At 36.7% G+C, this 17,331-nt stretch overlaps 1 protein-coding gene across 2 annotated transcripts in view; it reads left to right on the plus strand.

Annotated features, from left to right (window-relative positions):
* Positions 1-617: 617 nt before the first annotated feature.
* Positions 618-17,331, plus strand: part of CAPN7 (calpain 7) — a 41,618-nt gene continuing 24,904 nt past the window's right edge. The window contains exons 1-8 of one of the 2 annotated variants that reach the window (XM_029940312.1): positions 872-959; positions 1,754-1,835; positions 3,846-3,954; positions 8,536-8,693; positions 9,583-9,650; positions 11,581-11,781; positions 13,694-13,780; positions 17,056-17,182. In XM_029940312.1, the coding sequence (XP_029796172.1) occupies positions 1,812-1,835; positions 3,846-3,954; positions 8,536-8,693; positions 9,583-9,650; positions 11,581-11,781; positions 13,694-13,780; positions 17,056-17,182 (774 nt within the window). In that variant the 5' untranslated portion in view covers positions 872-959; positions 1,754-1,811. Of the gene's footprint in view, positions 960-1,753; positions 1,836-3,845; positions 3,955-8,535; positions 8,694-9,582; positions 9,651-11,580; positions 11,782-13,693; positions 13,781-17,055; positions 17,183-17,331 lie in introns of both variants that reach the window. The other variant, XM_029940311.1, reaches the window with a different exon arrangement.

Here is a 17,331-nt window from a genome sequence, read left to right on the forward strand (position 1 = left end):
GAAAGACATTAATCAAATAATCACTTAATTAAGCCGTTAATTACAACAGCATTAAGTTGAATAAAGAATAAGTATAAGTGAAGATCTATCACTTTGCTGACAATTCAACTAATATCACACACGGTGGGGGAGGGCCATATCGGGTTATGATTGAGTTTGTAAAAAATGTTATTAAAAGGTATCTTAAGATAATTCTATGTCCTTATTTTACGTCCCTAATTTTTAAGAAATCAGTACAGATGGCTCTGGAAATCGTTCTTCAATGGCCCTTTACGCTTCCTGTCCCGCCTCCCCGCCTCCCCTCCTTTACACTTAGTTGAGGAAACTGCTCCGTAAGACGCATGCGCCGCTCCTGCCAAGTGTTGCCAGCAACAGCCGCCAGAGGCTTTGTCACACTCCCGCAAACCACTGGGAGGTTTGCCACCCGAACTTCGCTCTGCCTTCGCCTGCCCAATCCCCGGAGCCTTCATGATCACGTGCGCGCTGCCACAAGGCAGGCCAGGCCCCGCCTATCACCGTCCTCCCGCGAGCCCGGCCTCGGCCGCCCCGTCTCCGGAGAAACTCCCGAGGGCCAAGCTGCGCCTGCGCAGTGGAGCTGGTGGGCGGGGCGGGGGAAATGCGGTGGCCGAGAAGTGGGGCGGCCGTACAGGCTGGGAGTCAGAGCGACGCCGAGGTGGCTCGGCGTTGCCCCGGACCCCGGCTGGGAGGGCCCGCTCTCCTCCCTCAGTCACTGAAAATAAACTTTGCTTCTCCTTTGGCGACGTTCTCGAGTCCACCTCCCGGCCGGTGGGGAGGTCGACCAGGAGCCTTCGTTCGTCAGGGTTTCCCTCCGTCCGCCGGTGCCGGGCCTTGGCGCCATGGACGCCACGGCGCTGGAGCGGGACGCTGTGCAGTTCGCCCGGCTGGCGGTGCAGCGCGACCACGAAGGTCGCTACTCCGAGGCTGTTTTTTACTACAAGGTAGAGCGGGGGATCGCCGCCTTGTTGGTGAAGCCAAGGGGCGGGTCCAGGTGCCGCGGCGGCCATGCCCACTGGGCTTTGCTTCCCTCTTCCTGCTCTGTTGCCCTCCTTTGCAGGGTAGAGGCGATCCGGGCTCCTGCCTCCGTGGGGCGGTTTGGTCCGGGTTTGGGAGCCACCGCTTCTCTGGTTACAGTCTTGAATGGCCAGTGTCCACCATTGAGCGACTTACGGCAGCAGTAGTTAGGTATGGGTAGTTAAGTAGCCGGCTTATTCTCGCTGTCATTTGGCTCTGATTTACGGCCAGTGGGAAGTGGTCTCTGATAAACACTAAAATAATGCATGTCCGTTGAAGAAAATAAAGTTTTAAGAAAGAATAACACGTCTCTTATCGTAGCATTTATCTTTGTGCTTGTTTGTCTACGCGTATGTACATACACACGTTTAAAAAAACGTGAGTATAGTTTATATGGAATGTTCCATTAGTTTCAGGTGAACAACAGTGATTCAACTTCTCTATACATACATACTTAGATTGTACTGTTTATAATATTTTAGCCTGTTCTTTGTATTTGAGCTTTTCAAAAGTCATTAAAGTTGCTTGTTTAATATAATCGTACGAACGACGGATGCGTAGTATTCCATTATGTGAATGTACTGTAACTTATTTACAGACTAATGGGCATTTAGGTTCATTCTGATTTTTTAGCATCCTAAGTGTTGGTGCGATTAATCTCCTTATAACTAGTGGTTTACACATTTCTGGCGAGATAATTAAAGAATATGATCTTCCACAGCCCACTCTCTGCCCTCCAGTCCTGAGGATTGGCAGATACACCTCTCCAGCTCTTCGCCATGGCTTCTGCTTCCCTAGTGGAGGTTAGCTGTATCCTCGTGATAGTCATCTTTTTTTTTTTTAAAGAAAGAATGTCGGACTTTGATAATAGAATAATAGTATTTTTTATATATATAAACGTGTACGCTATCAGTAATGTGTGATTTGCTTTTCTCAGATTATTATTTTATTGCCTTCATTTAACAATCCATATTTAGAGACTTTCGGTATTTTCAGAATCATTCCTTTTGGACTTTTTTTGAACAATTTCGTGAAGGTGGGATTTCTTTAAAAGTCAGTGTTTTACTTTTGTGAAAAAATTGATAGATATTCATAGGTTAAAATAATGCCATATAAAGTAGCTTTGTCTAAAGCAGAAGAAAATACTACACAGTGCCTCTTGGTTTGCTGTAAGATTGCATGCCTGAAGAATTTTTTATCCTTGAGAAAGTCAGAAACGTGGTTGTGCTTCTAGGAACTGTTTATGTAAACTTTACCAGATATTTAGCATTTTCTACCTTCATACTGTTCTATGAGGATCATTTTCAAATATAGATTAAATGAATAAAAAACTGATACCAGCAATTTTTTAGATGGCTTTATTTCTTTTAAGCAAGATAGTTATTTGAAAATCAGTATTTACATGCAAGATAATTGGAGGTGTGAAATATATATTTATACATATATAACATCAGTTTATTGAGATAAACTATTGTATTTAGATAATAATAGTACATAAGATAAAATATTTGATGTTTACATGTAAAGTTTTCTTTTTCTTCTGTGAAATGTCTGAATTACAGAATCTGAGGAAATCCTCTTCCTTCCCCCATAGTCTTTCAATAAATTTGCATTTAGATCAAAACCATACTCTTCTTACTGATTTTGTTAAGTTCAACGAAACAACCCCTGCTCCAATAACTCTTCAGAAAGTTAGGTTCAGTAGATAGCTGGCTTCTTTGGATTCAGACAGTTAGGCATCAGCCTCTGCAAAGTGCACGTGCTTAGGTTCTTGCTAGGAAGGTGGTGTTACTTGGAGAAACCTGTTTGTGAGCCTTCTCGCCATAGCTTTTGTAACCTGTTATCTTAAAATGGTAATGGGGAGAATGAGGCCTTTCCTCACCAGCTGCAGCTTAACTGGCTGTGGGAGCATTAAAAGAACTGGAAGATGAATCCAGGTTTTCTTAATTAAAATAAGTTGATTCCATACAACTGAAACCTGCTTTAAAATGTGTCCCCCTGGGGCACCTGGGTGGCTCGGGCACAAGAGTCCAACTCTTGATTTCGGGTCAGGTCACACCATCTCACTGTTCTGAGTTCACCTCTGTGCTGACAGTTACAGAGCCTGCTTGGGATTCTCTCTTGATCTGCCCCACCCCAGCTGGCGTAATCTCTCTCTCTCTCAAAATAAATAAACTTTTAAAAAGTGTGTCACCCTTTGGCAATATTTTCTATGGAGAAAAACAATTTCTTTCCACTGTGAGATATTTAAACCTTTATAATTTCCTTTTTTTTTTAATTTTTAAGTAATCTTAACATTCAGCATGGGACTTACACTTAGAACCTCGAGATCAAGAGTCACATATTCTACTGACTGATCTAGCCAGGCGCCCTAAGCTTTATAATTTCTTAATTTTTTTTGACATTTAATTTTATTGGTTACTATTAACCTATTGATTATTAGTAGTAACCAGTATTATTATTATTATATACTTATTCTAATGCTTTTCAGGCCTAATTAATATTTTCAAGGTACATATTTTTAAATCTGACCTATTGCATAAAGAAAAAGGAAAGCAGAAAACATAGAAGATACAGCTATCCTGAGAAAATGTTTATAATCTCTCCTATTTGAGTTCAAAGTTTTTTTAACAATATGAAAAATTGAGTATTGAGAACTGAAGAAAAGATATTGGAGGTTATATAAAACCCACTTAACTCTTGTCTTAAAGACCTTATTTTGTCATTTGTAGAAAGCAGTAGTGAGTTCCAAAGTGGTAGAGGAATTCAAAGTGTAATTCATTTATTAGATTCTTTTGAATTTTTTTTTTTAGGAAGCTGCACAAGCCTTAATTTATGCTGAGATGGCAGGATCGAGCCTAGAACATATTCAAGAGAAAATAAATGAATATCTGGAAAGAGTTCAGGCTTTACATTCAGCAGGTTAGTAAAGGACTACTAAGTGTCATTATTTTTCCTTGTCTCATCACATCTTTTCCCCCTATATTTCTTTTGTAAATTTTTATTATCTAAGTATAATTGACATATATTAGTGTTGTAATAGCCCCCTACGTTTGTCTTTCCTTTTCCTTTTCGCATCTTAATCTTCATTCACTTTTGCCACTCACTTCTTTTTTTGGTAATCATGTCTTTGTAAGTCATAATATGGAAATAAATGATAGATCTGAGAATAAGAACCTTAGGGATAATATAATCCAGTCTCCTCTAATTTCCCGGAGGTACAGAGATACTGAATTACCTATACTTAAACTGTATCACTGGCAGAGTCAGGATTAGGACCCTGTTAGTCTACTTTTTAAACATCTATCACAGGCTGTCTCCTGCTGTTAAGATTAAATGACTTCAGTTGACCCTTGGACAAACAGGGATTTGAACTGTGCAGGTCCACTTACACGCAGACTTTTTTTTATGGAACTGAGTATTTTTTTCCTTAGGATTTTCTTAACATCTTCTATTGTCTTGCTTTATTGTTAAGAATACAGTATATAACATACAAAATATGTGTTTATCAACTTGTAAGACTTCCAGTGAACAGTAGGCTATTAGTAAAGTTTTTGGGGAGTCAAAAATTGTGTGCAGATTTCCATTAGCGCCCCTAATCCCTGCGTTGTTCAGGGGTCATCTCTTCAGTGTTAACGACTGCAGCAGTGTTTGTAGTCTCTTCTGTATCAGTATCCTCAACCTCAAGACCTTAACCAAACTCTTTTTTTAAGCCGTATCTTGGGAAGCAACGTGTAAGAAGATACCCAGAACCACTTGTATTATTTTTATAATAAACAGCCTGGCAAATGCTGGGGACAAGCGTACAGGCTCAGTGATCACAGTTTTGTTAGTGAGAGGTACGCGCTGCTGTCAAAGTCTGCTGTTGACCTGGTAGAAAAGGAAGTGACCACCTACTGATGTTTTGTTTTAAAAATGTATTCATCTCACTAAGAGCTCTTCTTAACCCTTTTATTCTGTGACCCTGTAATGGAACCACAAGCAGCTTAGAGGAATCTTTATTCAGCATTCCCTGATGGACTTTGTGCTGCTTTCTGTCACTCATTCTAGGTGGATCAGAACAGTTATTAGCACATGGTTAGGAAAAAGTAGATCCCCCATCCTTGGATTTCTTGTTAGGAGAATCCTCTTAAGGACGAAGTAGTTTAGTTTAAGACAGTGAACTGCCTGTGTATCTGGGCCTCAATTAATACAAAGTTCGGCTGATTCATGTACTCAAAATGCCACGAAATTCAAAGTACCTCTGTTTTCCCAGCCAAATAAGTTTATAAATAAGATATTTTTAAACGTGATATTCAGGCATGGAATGTGACAGCTCTGATCTCTTGAGGAATAAAGACTTGCCAGTGAAACAGAAGTCAAGTTCAAAAAGCATTTTTAAAGCATAACATACCTTAATTGTTTTGCCAGCTTTTTGATCCATTTTGTTCAACAGATGGAGTATAATCTGTAGAGAATCCAATAGTTTAATTGTTATTTTAAGCAAAAGAATCCTTTTTCAGGTAAATATTTTAGACAATGTGTAAAACAAATTTTGCTGACAGGAGACTCTTGAAAGAGAAGTTGATTTCTGGGTGGGGAAGGTGAACACAGTTTGGAATTCACCAGTATAGGATAAAGAGCTCAAGACTTAGAACTAAAAGCTCTAAATTGTAGCTTGCAGCTACAGAACCTAGGCTAGATCAGTCGTCTCAGCTGGGAACAGTTTGTACCTCAGAAGGTTTTGGGCGGTGTCTGGAGAGATTTTTGGAGTCTTGGACTAGGGAGAGGAGGGAAGTACACATGGCATCCAGTTGGGTAAAAGCCAGCGATCTTACTGACAATCCTCCAGTGCACAGCACAGTCTACAGCAAAGAATTATTCTGAACAGACGTATGTGGCTGAGAAACTTTGGCTAGATATTTGGTGTCTTCATTTTATCAATGGGATGAGTGGATACTTCAGAGGTGTTACTGAGAGTTAAAGTTCTAAAATATCACCACCATACCTTTAAAAGACAAAAGGTAAGGTTTTTTTTTTAAAAAAAACAATTAGGGGCGCCTGGGTGGCTCAGTTGGTTAAGCGTCCAGCTTCGGCTCAGGTCATGATCTCACAGTTTGTGGGTTCGAGCCCCGCGTCGCTCTGTGCTGACAGCTAGCTCGGAGCCTGGAGCCTGCTTCGGATTCTGTGTCTCCCTCTCTCTCTGACCCTCCCCTGCTCTTGCTGTCTCTGTCTCTCAAAAATAAATTAAAAAAAAAAAAAAACGTAAAAAAACAATTATATTGAGATACAGTTTTAAAAAATTATATTGAGATATAATTCACATACCGTAAAATTCACCTTTTTAGAGTATACAATTCAGTGGTATTTAGTATATTTCCAGAGTTGTGCAACCATCACTGCTCATTTTAGATCATTTTTGTTGCCCCAAAAGAAACCTCTTATCCATTAGCAGTCACCCCGCATTCTCCCGCCCACTGTCCTCTAGCAGCCACTACAGTAACCTATTTTGTATCTCCCTGGAGTTGCCTGAGTTGCCTGTTCTAGACATTTCATGTAAAGAGAGTCATCCAGTATGTGACCTTTGGGGTCTGACTTCTTTAGCATAGTGTTTTCAGGGTTTCTCCATGTTGTGCCATGTATCAATACCTTATGGCTGAATAATGATGCCATTGTATCAATATATCATATGTTGTTTATCCATTCATCAGTTGATGGATATTGTCTTGCTAACTTGTGGCTGTTGAAAATAGTGCTGTTTAGAATGTTCATGTTTATGTTTTTGTGTGGACATATGTTTTTAGTTCTCTTTGGTACTTACCCAGGACTGAAGTTACTGGGTTATGTGGTAGTTTTATGTTTAACTTTTTGAGGAACTGCTAAACTGTTTTCCAAAGTGGCAACACCATTTTACATTTCCACCAGCAATGTATGAGGGTTCTGTTTCCTTCACATCCTTATCAACATTTGTTATTTTTTGTCTTTCTTAATTTTAGCTACCCAAATGGGTGTAAATGTGGCATCTTAGGTTTTGATATGCATTTCCCTGCTGGCTAATGTTGAGCATCTTCTCATGGGCCAGTTCGCCATTTGAGTATCTTCTCCGGAGAAATGGTTATACAGATCCTTTGCCTATTATGTAAATCAGGACTTTCCAGAGAAACAGAAGCAGTAGGATGTAAAGAGATTTAGTATAAGGAACTGAGTCATAACAGAGCCTCATTATGGAGGCTAAGAAGTCCCCCTATCTGCAGTCTGCAAGCAAGAAAGAGCTAAGAAAGCCAGTGGTATAGTTTAGTGCAAGTCAAAAAACCTGAGAAGCAAGGAAGTTGATCGTGTAACAAGTCCTAGGTCCCAGTTCCTAGGGCAGGAAAAGACAAAAACAAAAAAAGCAAACTACCATTTGGAGAGGGCAAATTCTCCCTTCCTCTTTTTATTCTGTTCAACCCCTCAAGGGATTAGATGATGCCCACCTGCATTGGGGAGGACAGTCTGCTTTTACTACCAATTCAAAGGTTAATTTCATTTAGAATCATTGCCTTAGAGGTACCCAGAAACCATGTCTAGACAAGTATCTAGGCACCCAGTAGAGTTGACACAAGTTGATATGATTAATCATTATGCTCATTTTTAAAACTGGAGTTGTCTTTTTATTGTTTAGTTATAAGAGATTTTTATACATTCTTAAGTCTCATATAAACCTTTATATTAAAAACAAATACTTATTTCAAAGAGCAGTAAAAATGTATGATTGTTTAACCTGGACCCAGATGAATAGAGAACAGCAGGAACTTTATCAGCAGGGCCTGAGATACTGTATCATACAATTATTGTCTGTACTGAAAAAAATGGTTTTAATTTCCTTAAAATATAATTGAGTTTCTTTAACTTTAATATTTTCCAAGTTTGTTTGTTTTGTCTTAGTGGTCAGGGCAGGGGTATGTGAGGAAGACTCCAGGTGTTTTATTTTTTAAAGGAAGTGCTGGCAAGGATATATTCAGGGGGAAAATTTTTTTTTTAACAAATAATACATTTTTGATATTTTTGGTCTCGTGTGTATTGTATGATGAGCTACACAAGTAGGGACTTTTGTGTTAGGCCTTAAAATTCAGATTCAGGGGTGTCTGGGTGGCTCAGTCGGTTAAGCATCCGACTTCGGCTCAGGTCATGATCTCACGGTTTGTGGGTTCGAGCCCCCGTCAGGCTCTGTCCTGACAGCTAGCTCAGAGCCTGGAGCCTGTCTTCAGATTCTGTGTTTCCCTCTCTCTCTGACCCTCCACTGTTCATGCTCTCTCTCTCTCTCTCTCTAAAATAAATAAAAACAGTTAAAAATTTTTTTAAAAAACTCAGATTGAAAGGAAAGAAATTAGTCATTTTTTAAGGATTATTATTTGACCTTAAGTTTTTAAAATGAAAAATTACAAAGTTTTGATAAAGAGTGTCTTAATTGTATTAAAATGGTGTGTTTCCTGCAGAGCTATATATAAATGTAATATTATCTGTATGGCCCTTTTCCTGTCCTAGTTCAGTCAAAGAGTGCTGATCCTTTGAAATCAAAACATCAGTTGGACTTAGAGCGTGCTCATTTCCTTGTTACACAAGCTTTTGATGAAGATGAAAAAGGGAATGTTGAAGATGCAATAGAATTATATACTGAAGCTGTAGATCTCTGTCTGAAAACCGTATGTATAGCTACTAGTTAAATTTGGTGGGATTATGTTTCTCTTATTAATGAATTTTATTTAACAATTCCTTAAAGAAAACAACTGTATTGTTAATAAATATAATTAAGTCATTCTTCATTAAAAGATGATGAAGAATAGATAATGATGGATTTTAACATTTTGTTAAAAAATTGAGTTTTAAGATTGAATCATTAGGCAATGTTGGTTTTTTTTTCAGTTTTAGGTATTATTTTTTTAACCTGTTTAAACCCACGTACCTAAAATTAACTTATTACAGGAAGAATTCACCAACACAAATCTATTAATTTAGAATAAACCTCCCCCCATTTTTTTTTTAATTTCATACATTAAAGTATAGGTAGTGGTTTGGGAGACCTTTATTATGTTGCAACGTAAAATCTATGTGCTAAGTAGCTCTTACTGCTTCCTGAGGACCCTGGTTGGGACAGTTAGCTTTAAGGGGCATCTAGGACATGAGAGAGAAGAGTGCATTTGATAGGACGATGAGATGGGATGATAGTGGTGTTCTCAGTATTGTCAGAGGACTGGCTTTTTTGTCCAGGGAAGCCATCTTGCCTGAGTTCTGCAGGACCCTGAGACTGGGGGTGAGTGCTGGTCTCCCGGGACTCCTGCGCGCAGCTCTCTGTGGCACTGTTTTGTACAGTTGTGGTTCATTTACCAGGACATGGTCTTAAAGTTTACTGCAGCAACAAGGTTTCAGTGCTGTTTTAAATGATACCTTTAAGGATGAAAACAAATTATCATCTTTGTTTATGCTCTCATTATTTGAAGAAGTATGTTACATTATCAATTTTCTGCTTAGAAATATGGATCAAGGAAAGAAAAGTTATTATGCTTCAGAATGTCTGTCTCTCTTTCTCTTAAGTCTTATGAAACTGCTGATAAAACTCTGCAAAATAAACTGAAACAGTTGGCTCGACAGGCACTAGATAGGTGAGTTTTGGTCACTCAAGTTCTTATCCATGGATGGCAGTGTACTGTGTTACTTAAATTTGACAGATTTCTCTGAATGTGTTGTAGAGTTCATAGTAACAAACGTCCATCTTTAATCTGAGATCTAGAGGAAATCTACCTTCTTCCTCTGGGTGAATTTATTCCTTTCTAGTTCCCTGCTTTAAATTCAAGAAATAAAAAACCAGTCGGGACACATTTTAATTAGTGTTTGCTATGTGCAAAACAGGAATAATTATGATATTTGAAGTGGAAGATTTCCTCTGTTTTATCATACCAGATTTCCAGAAGGCCTTCCAGAACTATTAAAACTAGAGAAATTGACATTGCGCCAGCCTGCAACCATACACATACCCCAAATTACATCGTATGTGTAGCCCTTTCAACTCTTTGCTCAGATGTCAACCTTCCAATAAGGCTTGCCCTAACCATTTTATTTAAAATGGAATCTCCTCCAGTGCTTTCATCCTGGTTACTCTTCTAAGTTTTTCCCAAAGCCCTTAACCACTTTCTAAGGTATATGACATTTACCAATTTTATCATGTTTATTATTTATCCCTGTGTCCCTTTGAACCCCAACCCTCCATGTAAACTGTGAGTTAAGTGCAGAGAATTTTGTCTGTTTTATTCAATGCTGTAACTACCTGAGTGTCAGACATATAGCATGTACTTGGTGGGTATTTGAGAATGAATAGATTTGCACAAGAGAATTATAGTTCTTAAAAAAGTGTTATAGATGAAGGAAAAGGATGTAAATTACATTTATTTATGAATTAATAAATTACCTCTTTTTGAGGGTCTGACTAGGTAGCTAAACTACCCCCAGATCTTTTTTTTTAGATAAAAGAGTCATCTTTCCTTTTTGTTGCCATCATCTAACATTTAGTTTGTCTCTCCAGATTCATGAGGCTATGAGCACTTGACACACAGTGTCTCTGTCGTAACACATATCTTCTCCATTTTCACTTATTTCACGAGTCAGAATCGTAGGTGAAGTTTATTAGGCATGTGGATAACCCATTCAGTCTCCTCTGAGTGTGCCTCTGCACCGAGGGGTGGGTTGGTTATTGGCTTCTTTGAGGGTCTGTTCAAAATTATGGATCCTCTTCCTCAGAAAAATGTACATAAAATTTTTTTCATGTACATCTCATGTAATTTCAGAGTGTTCACAGGATTCCTGAAGCTCCTATGGGGACCTCAAGTTAAGAACTTTTGTTTGAACCTTTGACAAAACAAAGCCACAGTTCCCTTGAATATCAAGTGACACATTCCACGATCAACTCTTGCCCCTGGTGTCATCTCCTGCCTCTCATTTGCACTTTTCACAGGGTTATCTTTTTTTTTTATCCATTCTTTTGAATTATCTTTAACTTGCTGTGCTGTTTCATACTTCTGCACATCTGTGCGTGCTCTTCTCTTGACTTAGAATGCTCCCTCACTTCCCAGGGGGACTTCTGCAGCTCAGACCTCAATTCAGAAAAACCTCCCCTGAGTCACCCTCTTCTCTTGGTCATTAAGTTAATATGTTCTCTGTGTTCACTCGCATGTAATACTTCTAGCATCTGTCACTTTTGATGCATTTGTCTTTCTTTCCCCACAAAATTGTGAACACCTTAAGAGAAGGGACTGTATTTTATACATTCTTATATCTCCCTTACCTTATATAGTATCTGACATGCAGTAAGTGCTCAATTAATGTTCTCAGTGATGTTCTTCAATTAATGTTTATCTGTTGTGAAATACCTAACCTTACTTTTGGAAGTAGCTTAAGTAGTGAACTGTTGACTGGTATGTATGAATCTTATATATGCTAATTTTACATTAGGAATGCTTGATTGGTTCTTGAAGTAAATTTTATTTTCTGGAAAGCTTAAAAACTAAAACAGTTTCTCTGTACCTTTTTCTATTATAGAGCAGAAGCATTGAGTGAGCCTTTAACAAAACCATTATGTAAAGTCAAGTCAACAAATATCAAACCAAAGCCACCTCCAACAAGAGCACATTTTCCACTAGGGACTGGTCCCTTCCTTGAAAGACCTCAACCCTTTATAAGTCCACAGTCATGTGATACACAAGGACAGAGATATACAGCAGAAGAAATAGAAGTTCTCAGGTAATTCAGTTTGTGATTCATTGTAATAAGTAATTTTGTTAACATAATCAGCACAGGTAATTTTATTTTCATTAGGTTCGCTGAGTTGTATTTACATCTTGGGTGTAGCATGTTGTGCTTTTATTTTGTTATAAACTATATTGCCATATAGCCATAACTTGAAATAGTTAAAATTTGTTCTAATATATTTTAGTATTAGCACGTCTAGATAGGTCTTTCTGAAAATCCTGGCATACCTTAAAATCGAGCACTAAAAAGGTTAAACAACAAAACAGAGCTATGGTAGACCACTCATAATCAATGCAACTGGTAACCAGAGCCCTACTGGTAAAAAAAAATTGTTACCTTGAAATAGTTTAGGCCTGGGTCAGCAAAGGGAATGGTCTATAAATGGTTAAAAAGAAAACAAAGAAAAAAACAGAAGAATATGTGACAGAGACCTCATTGCAAAGCCAAAATGATGTACTGTGTGGCTCTTTACAGAAAACATTTGCCAATCCCTGGTTTAGGAAGCCAAGTCAGGGTTTGGAAGCAGCCTCAGGGGATATTAAAAATGCAGAGCAACAAAGCTGTGGAAACCCTTGTGATTGCGTTGTGAGCCAAGTAGGTGTGCAAAATCTAAGAGCCGTGTGGCTTTTCTTCAGCTGGAGGAGATCCAAGGTGATCAGCGCTGTGCAAGCCATGTAGTGTCACTTTTAATTTCCTAAGATTGAACGGAAAGGCTTCCTTCACTTGTAGCCGCCACGAGAAGGCAGTTTTCTTTTTTTTCCTACTGAAGATTTTCATTCTTCGACTAATGTGACTCATTTTGCCTAGAAAAATTGCATGTGAACCAACACAACACACAGGCCAAAGAAGGCTGAGAGACCATAAGTAACAGTCTGACACTGAGGCTACTCAGCATCCATATGCCCCTTTCTACACACATTTGAATTTCATGCTACAGCAAAACAACTCTCCCCTTTCTCCCTAACAGAATTCAGCTATCCTTCATATAGTGAAAAGTTCTCATTCTCTCAAAATGAGAATACAGTCATTGTAGCCATTGCTCATTAGTCCTCAAAGTCAGTCACAGTCTCACTAAATATTATTACCTAAAGATTAAATTGTGAAGCTACCCTGAAACTACTTCTAAATAAAATGAGGGAAAGAAACAGAAGAAGTGAATAGTCGTTATGTACAAATAAACATATACACAAAATATGCAAAGCTGCTACAAACAACATTAAAAAAGTTTTTTTTCAATGTTCATTTATTTTTGAGAGACAGAATGTGAACAGGGAAGGGGCAGAGAGAGAGGATGACACAGATTCCAAAGGAGACACAGAATCTAAAGCAGGCTCCAGGCTCTGAGCTGTCAGAAGAGAGCCCAATGTGGGGCTCAAACCCACAAACCATGAGATTATGACTGCGCCACCCAGGCGCCTCGACATTTCTTTAATTTGTCAACGACCATAGCTTCCTTCTTGTACTACCCATCACTCATTCTCATAATCAGAAATTATGAGAGACATGTTTTTCAGAATTGTAAATGTCATGTTTTTTAAGTTCCAAAATAACTAAGCGATGGCTTTCTCCCTTTGGGCTTAGGATAGAAGCCTAAGTTTTGTGTCTTGGTGTCAGGGATACTTTGGGTCTTTAGTGTTGGCTTATCTTGAGGCCACGGTTTAGTTGTGAAGGAAATTAGTTTTAAAAGTATAACTTTCACTGAATTGAATTGAATCAGTTATTTTTGGTATTCAACTATATTGTGAAAATGATATTCAAATAAAGGTATCAACAACATTAGATTAAAGTGACAACACTTATTTTATTACGGCGCCATACCTTGTCATATAATTTTAGGGCGTTTAAATAAGATTGGTAGTTAAAATAAACGTGAACATTAGATTTTTTTTCTTGTGCTTTATAGGACAACATCAAAAATAAATGGTATAGAATATGTTCCTTTCATGAGTATTGATCTGAGAGAACGTTTTGCCTATCCCATGCCTTTTTGGTAAGTAAGTACTATTGCAATTTTTACTTCCAAGATCATTTTAATCTTTCTGTAGTTTTCCATACTCTGAAATCCAATTTAATTCATAGTCTTGAAATTATAATTTGTAATGAAAATTTGGAAGAGAGGTACAGCTGTGAGGAAAAAGTAAGGCAGCAAAGCAAGATTATCTCTGTTGTCATTGGCCTGGTAATGGGCATATACCAATCTCCTTTTGCCTACCATCACGCTAGCACAGTACCTGGCACAGAGTAAGCACTCAGTAAATATTTGTCACATTGGTGTTTGAATCACAGCAGCAAAGTCAGTAAGGAAATTGAATGGAAAAGTTATAGAATGACAGTGTCATTGTTCAGTAAAATCTGATTCCAGAAAGGGTTAATTTTGAAAATGTTGGTTAGCACAGGCTTCCAGCACTGTGGCAACTTATATTAAGAGCCTTAAAAATATTATTTGGTTCATGACTCCCAGCTTCTACTAATCCTGAGGGAATAAAAATTTGGCTAAAGATGTATATAATAAGCACTCATCAAAGCATCTGTGATAGCAAAAAGTTATTGAAACAAACTATCCAAAAATATGGAAATGATTAAATAATGGCACATCTGTGTTAATAATAAATGTTTAAGCTGTCAATAAAAAATACATCTTTGAAAGATGTAGGGAAAATGGTGCAGTATAGTAGATTTAAAAATTAAAAAATTGGATGTTATTAAATATATTTTTCTTTTTTCATGTATTTATAGATATGTGGAAATAATGATATAAAGGTACACATCAAATATTTATAGTGGTTATCTTGATAGGAAAATTGGGTGATTTAACTTTTTAAATTTTTTCAAAATTTTTGCAGTGAGCATGTTATATTTACTGGAAAAAATCAGAATAGAATGTTTATTATATATAGAATATATAAAAGGCTCTATAAAAAACAGAAGACCTCTTTCTCATTTTTTGGTTTTTTTTATCCTTAGATGAGCAAAAGTTAGGCATCTCCAAGCCAATGAATTATCAAACTAATTTTTTTTACTCATCCATGTTACTGATTGGAGTCTAAGACGTTTTTATATCTGAAAAGCTCTATAGATAGAATTGATTGATGTTAAGGCACACAAATTTGAGAGCCAGACTGTTCCAGTTTCATATCCTATATGATGTTGGGCAAGTTGTTAAATCTGTCTCAGATTTTAAAATAATAGTAGAATCTGCCTTAGAGTGTTACTGTAATTAGTTATAAAATATAAGGTACTTAATGGTGTTTGTTATATTGTTATAAGGGTTAACTGTTAGACAAACAATTATCTTGTTAAACACTATTGTATATTACAAAGTTTGGTTGAACATTTCATACACTTGAAAGTGTGTACAATACACAAGGGAGAAAAAAGTTTATCTCTTTGACCAATAATTTCAGTTCAGGAAACCAGTTATGAAAGGTGTTTATAGATGTCAAAAATTTATATAAAAGATATTCATCAGTATTGTAATTGTGAACATGTGAATCAGTTATTCTAATATGTCCTTAAATGGTTATTTCTAAGTAGAGATGTAAACTTGTAGTTCCAATTTTTGTGTAATAAGTTAAGATAAATCATGTTTTTAGTGTTCGTACAACAAAGTCTATAAGGGTAATACTATACAACCATGAACAATCATGTTAAGAAACTAAATAGCATGGGAAAATGCTTATAATATAATTGAAACAGTAAAATATAATGCATGCAAACTCTCTTAATTTAGGTATAGCACTTATCACTTACGGAATTTTACATGTTTTTTAAAAGATTACTTGCTTAATGCCAGGCTTCCACAGTAGCTTATAAGTTTCATAAGGACAAGAACATGTCTATTTTAATTAAGTTATGCTCTAGTAACAAGAAGAAAAATAACAGTAAATATTTCAAAATTCAACAGTAACAGACTGATGAAAAAGGGCTCCACAATTTGTAAATCTTTGACTAGAAAGGTTGAGTGATTTTTAAAGTTATAAGAAAACATTGGATTTGATAGCTGTGGGGACTTTTGAGAGAACAGATATTAAGGAATCTTGGATTTACTCTGTATTATCATTTAGCAGGCTAATAGTACAAAGTAATTAGACTATGGATTTGAATTAACTTTATATTTTCCTCTAAAATTTTATGATGGCTGTCTTTAAATTCTTAATTCATTCAGCTCATTTTTCATTAACAATCAGCTACTGTTAACTACTCAGGTACCAAAATGTTACCTAGAACACTAGTGGTTCTGATGATCATCATCAAAAAGTTTGAGAAGTGTTAAATATGGTAGTCTAGGAAATTTATATAAACCTTGGTCTGTTAAACATTTACAAATGTCCTCTAATGAAAAAAGCAATGTAGGAGTTTGTAGATCACACCTGATCACCAAACCTCCATTCTCCTAGTATCAACATTAAAAAAAATTATATTGGCTTTAGTTGGTGTATCATAAACTTTGTATTATCCTAGAAATCTTATGAAACCTGAAGACTATTACCCTTGTTCTAGAAGAGGTTTACAGAAAGGTAGATGTTTTTTATTTTGTGCTATACTTTCATTTTTAGAGGAATTCTATGCAGTATATTCCCAACACACAGTGAGTTAGAGGGTAATGGATAAGAATGATGGATTTGGCACCAGAGACTTAGATTCAAATACCAGCTCTGCCACTTTTTAGCTGTATAACCTTGGCAAGTTAATGACTTTAAGCCTTTTACAAAAATACTTGTTTTAATGGAATTGTTTTAAAGGTTAAATGAATGGTGTATGTAAAATACTTTAGAATGATGCCTAGCACATGGTTATTACTTAGTAAGTAGCTACTCTCTATGTTAGCCTCGATGTAGAGAAGAGTTTGTCAAGAGCCATGGTAAGGATCTATAGCTTCCTAGGTCACTTTGAATTAAATGTTTGTATTATAGTTAATGGCTCCATTTTATTGGAACTGAGTTTCTTGAATATAACATTGCTAAATTAAACTTTTAAATTATATTCTTAAGGTAAACATAAATGAATTTAGGATACTTTCTTTCCTGTTTTCAGTTCTATATTATATATTTTTAATTGAGGGAGGATGATGACATTGACTGGATTCAGGGTTAAGTTTAAAGAGCTAGATTTGAGCAGAGCATTATTTTAGAATGATAACAAGAATAGCTATGATCATTACCCCCCCAAATCTCTAGGAAATTTAGTTTTGTTTTTGTGTTATTTTTAAAGATTAATTTTAGTAGTAGTAGTAGTAGTAGTATTTAATTTTTATTATTACCTCAGTGATAGATGGGGCAAGCTACCATTATCACCTAAACAAAAAGCTACATTTTCCAAATGGGTACGACCAGAAGACCTCACCAACAATCCTACAATGATTTATACTGTTTCCAGTTTTAGCATAAAGCAGGTGAGTATTTTTTATGATTTTATATGAAAGCTCACATTTTAAAGTGATTTAAATGTAGGTTTAGGTTTTTTCTTAGTTTTTAATATATATTGAGGTGCATGTGTATAATTGGGAAAATTATTTTGCACACTTTGACTTAGACATACTGG

The sequence above is a fragment of the Suricata suricatta genome, chromosome 5 (genome assembly GCF_006229205.1).
Source record: "Suricata suricatta isolate VVHF042 chromosome 5, meerkat_22Aug2017_6uvM2_HiC, whole genome shotgun sequence".
NCBI lineage: Eukaryota > Metazoa > Chordata > Mammalia > Carnivora > Herpestidae > Suricata > Suricata suricatta.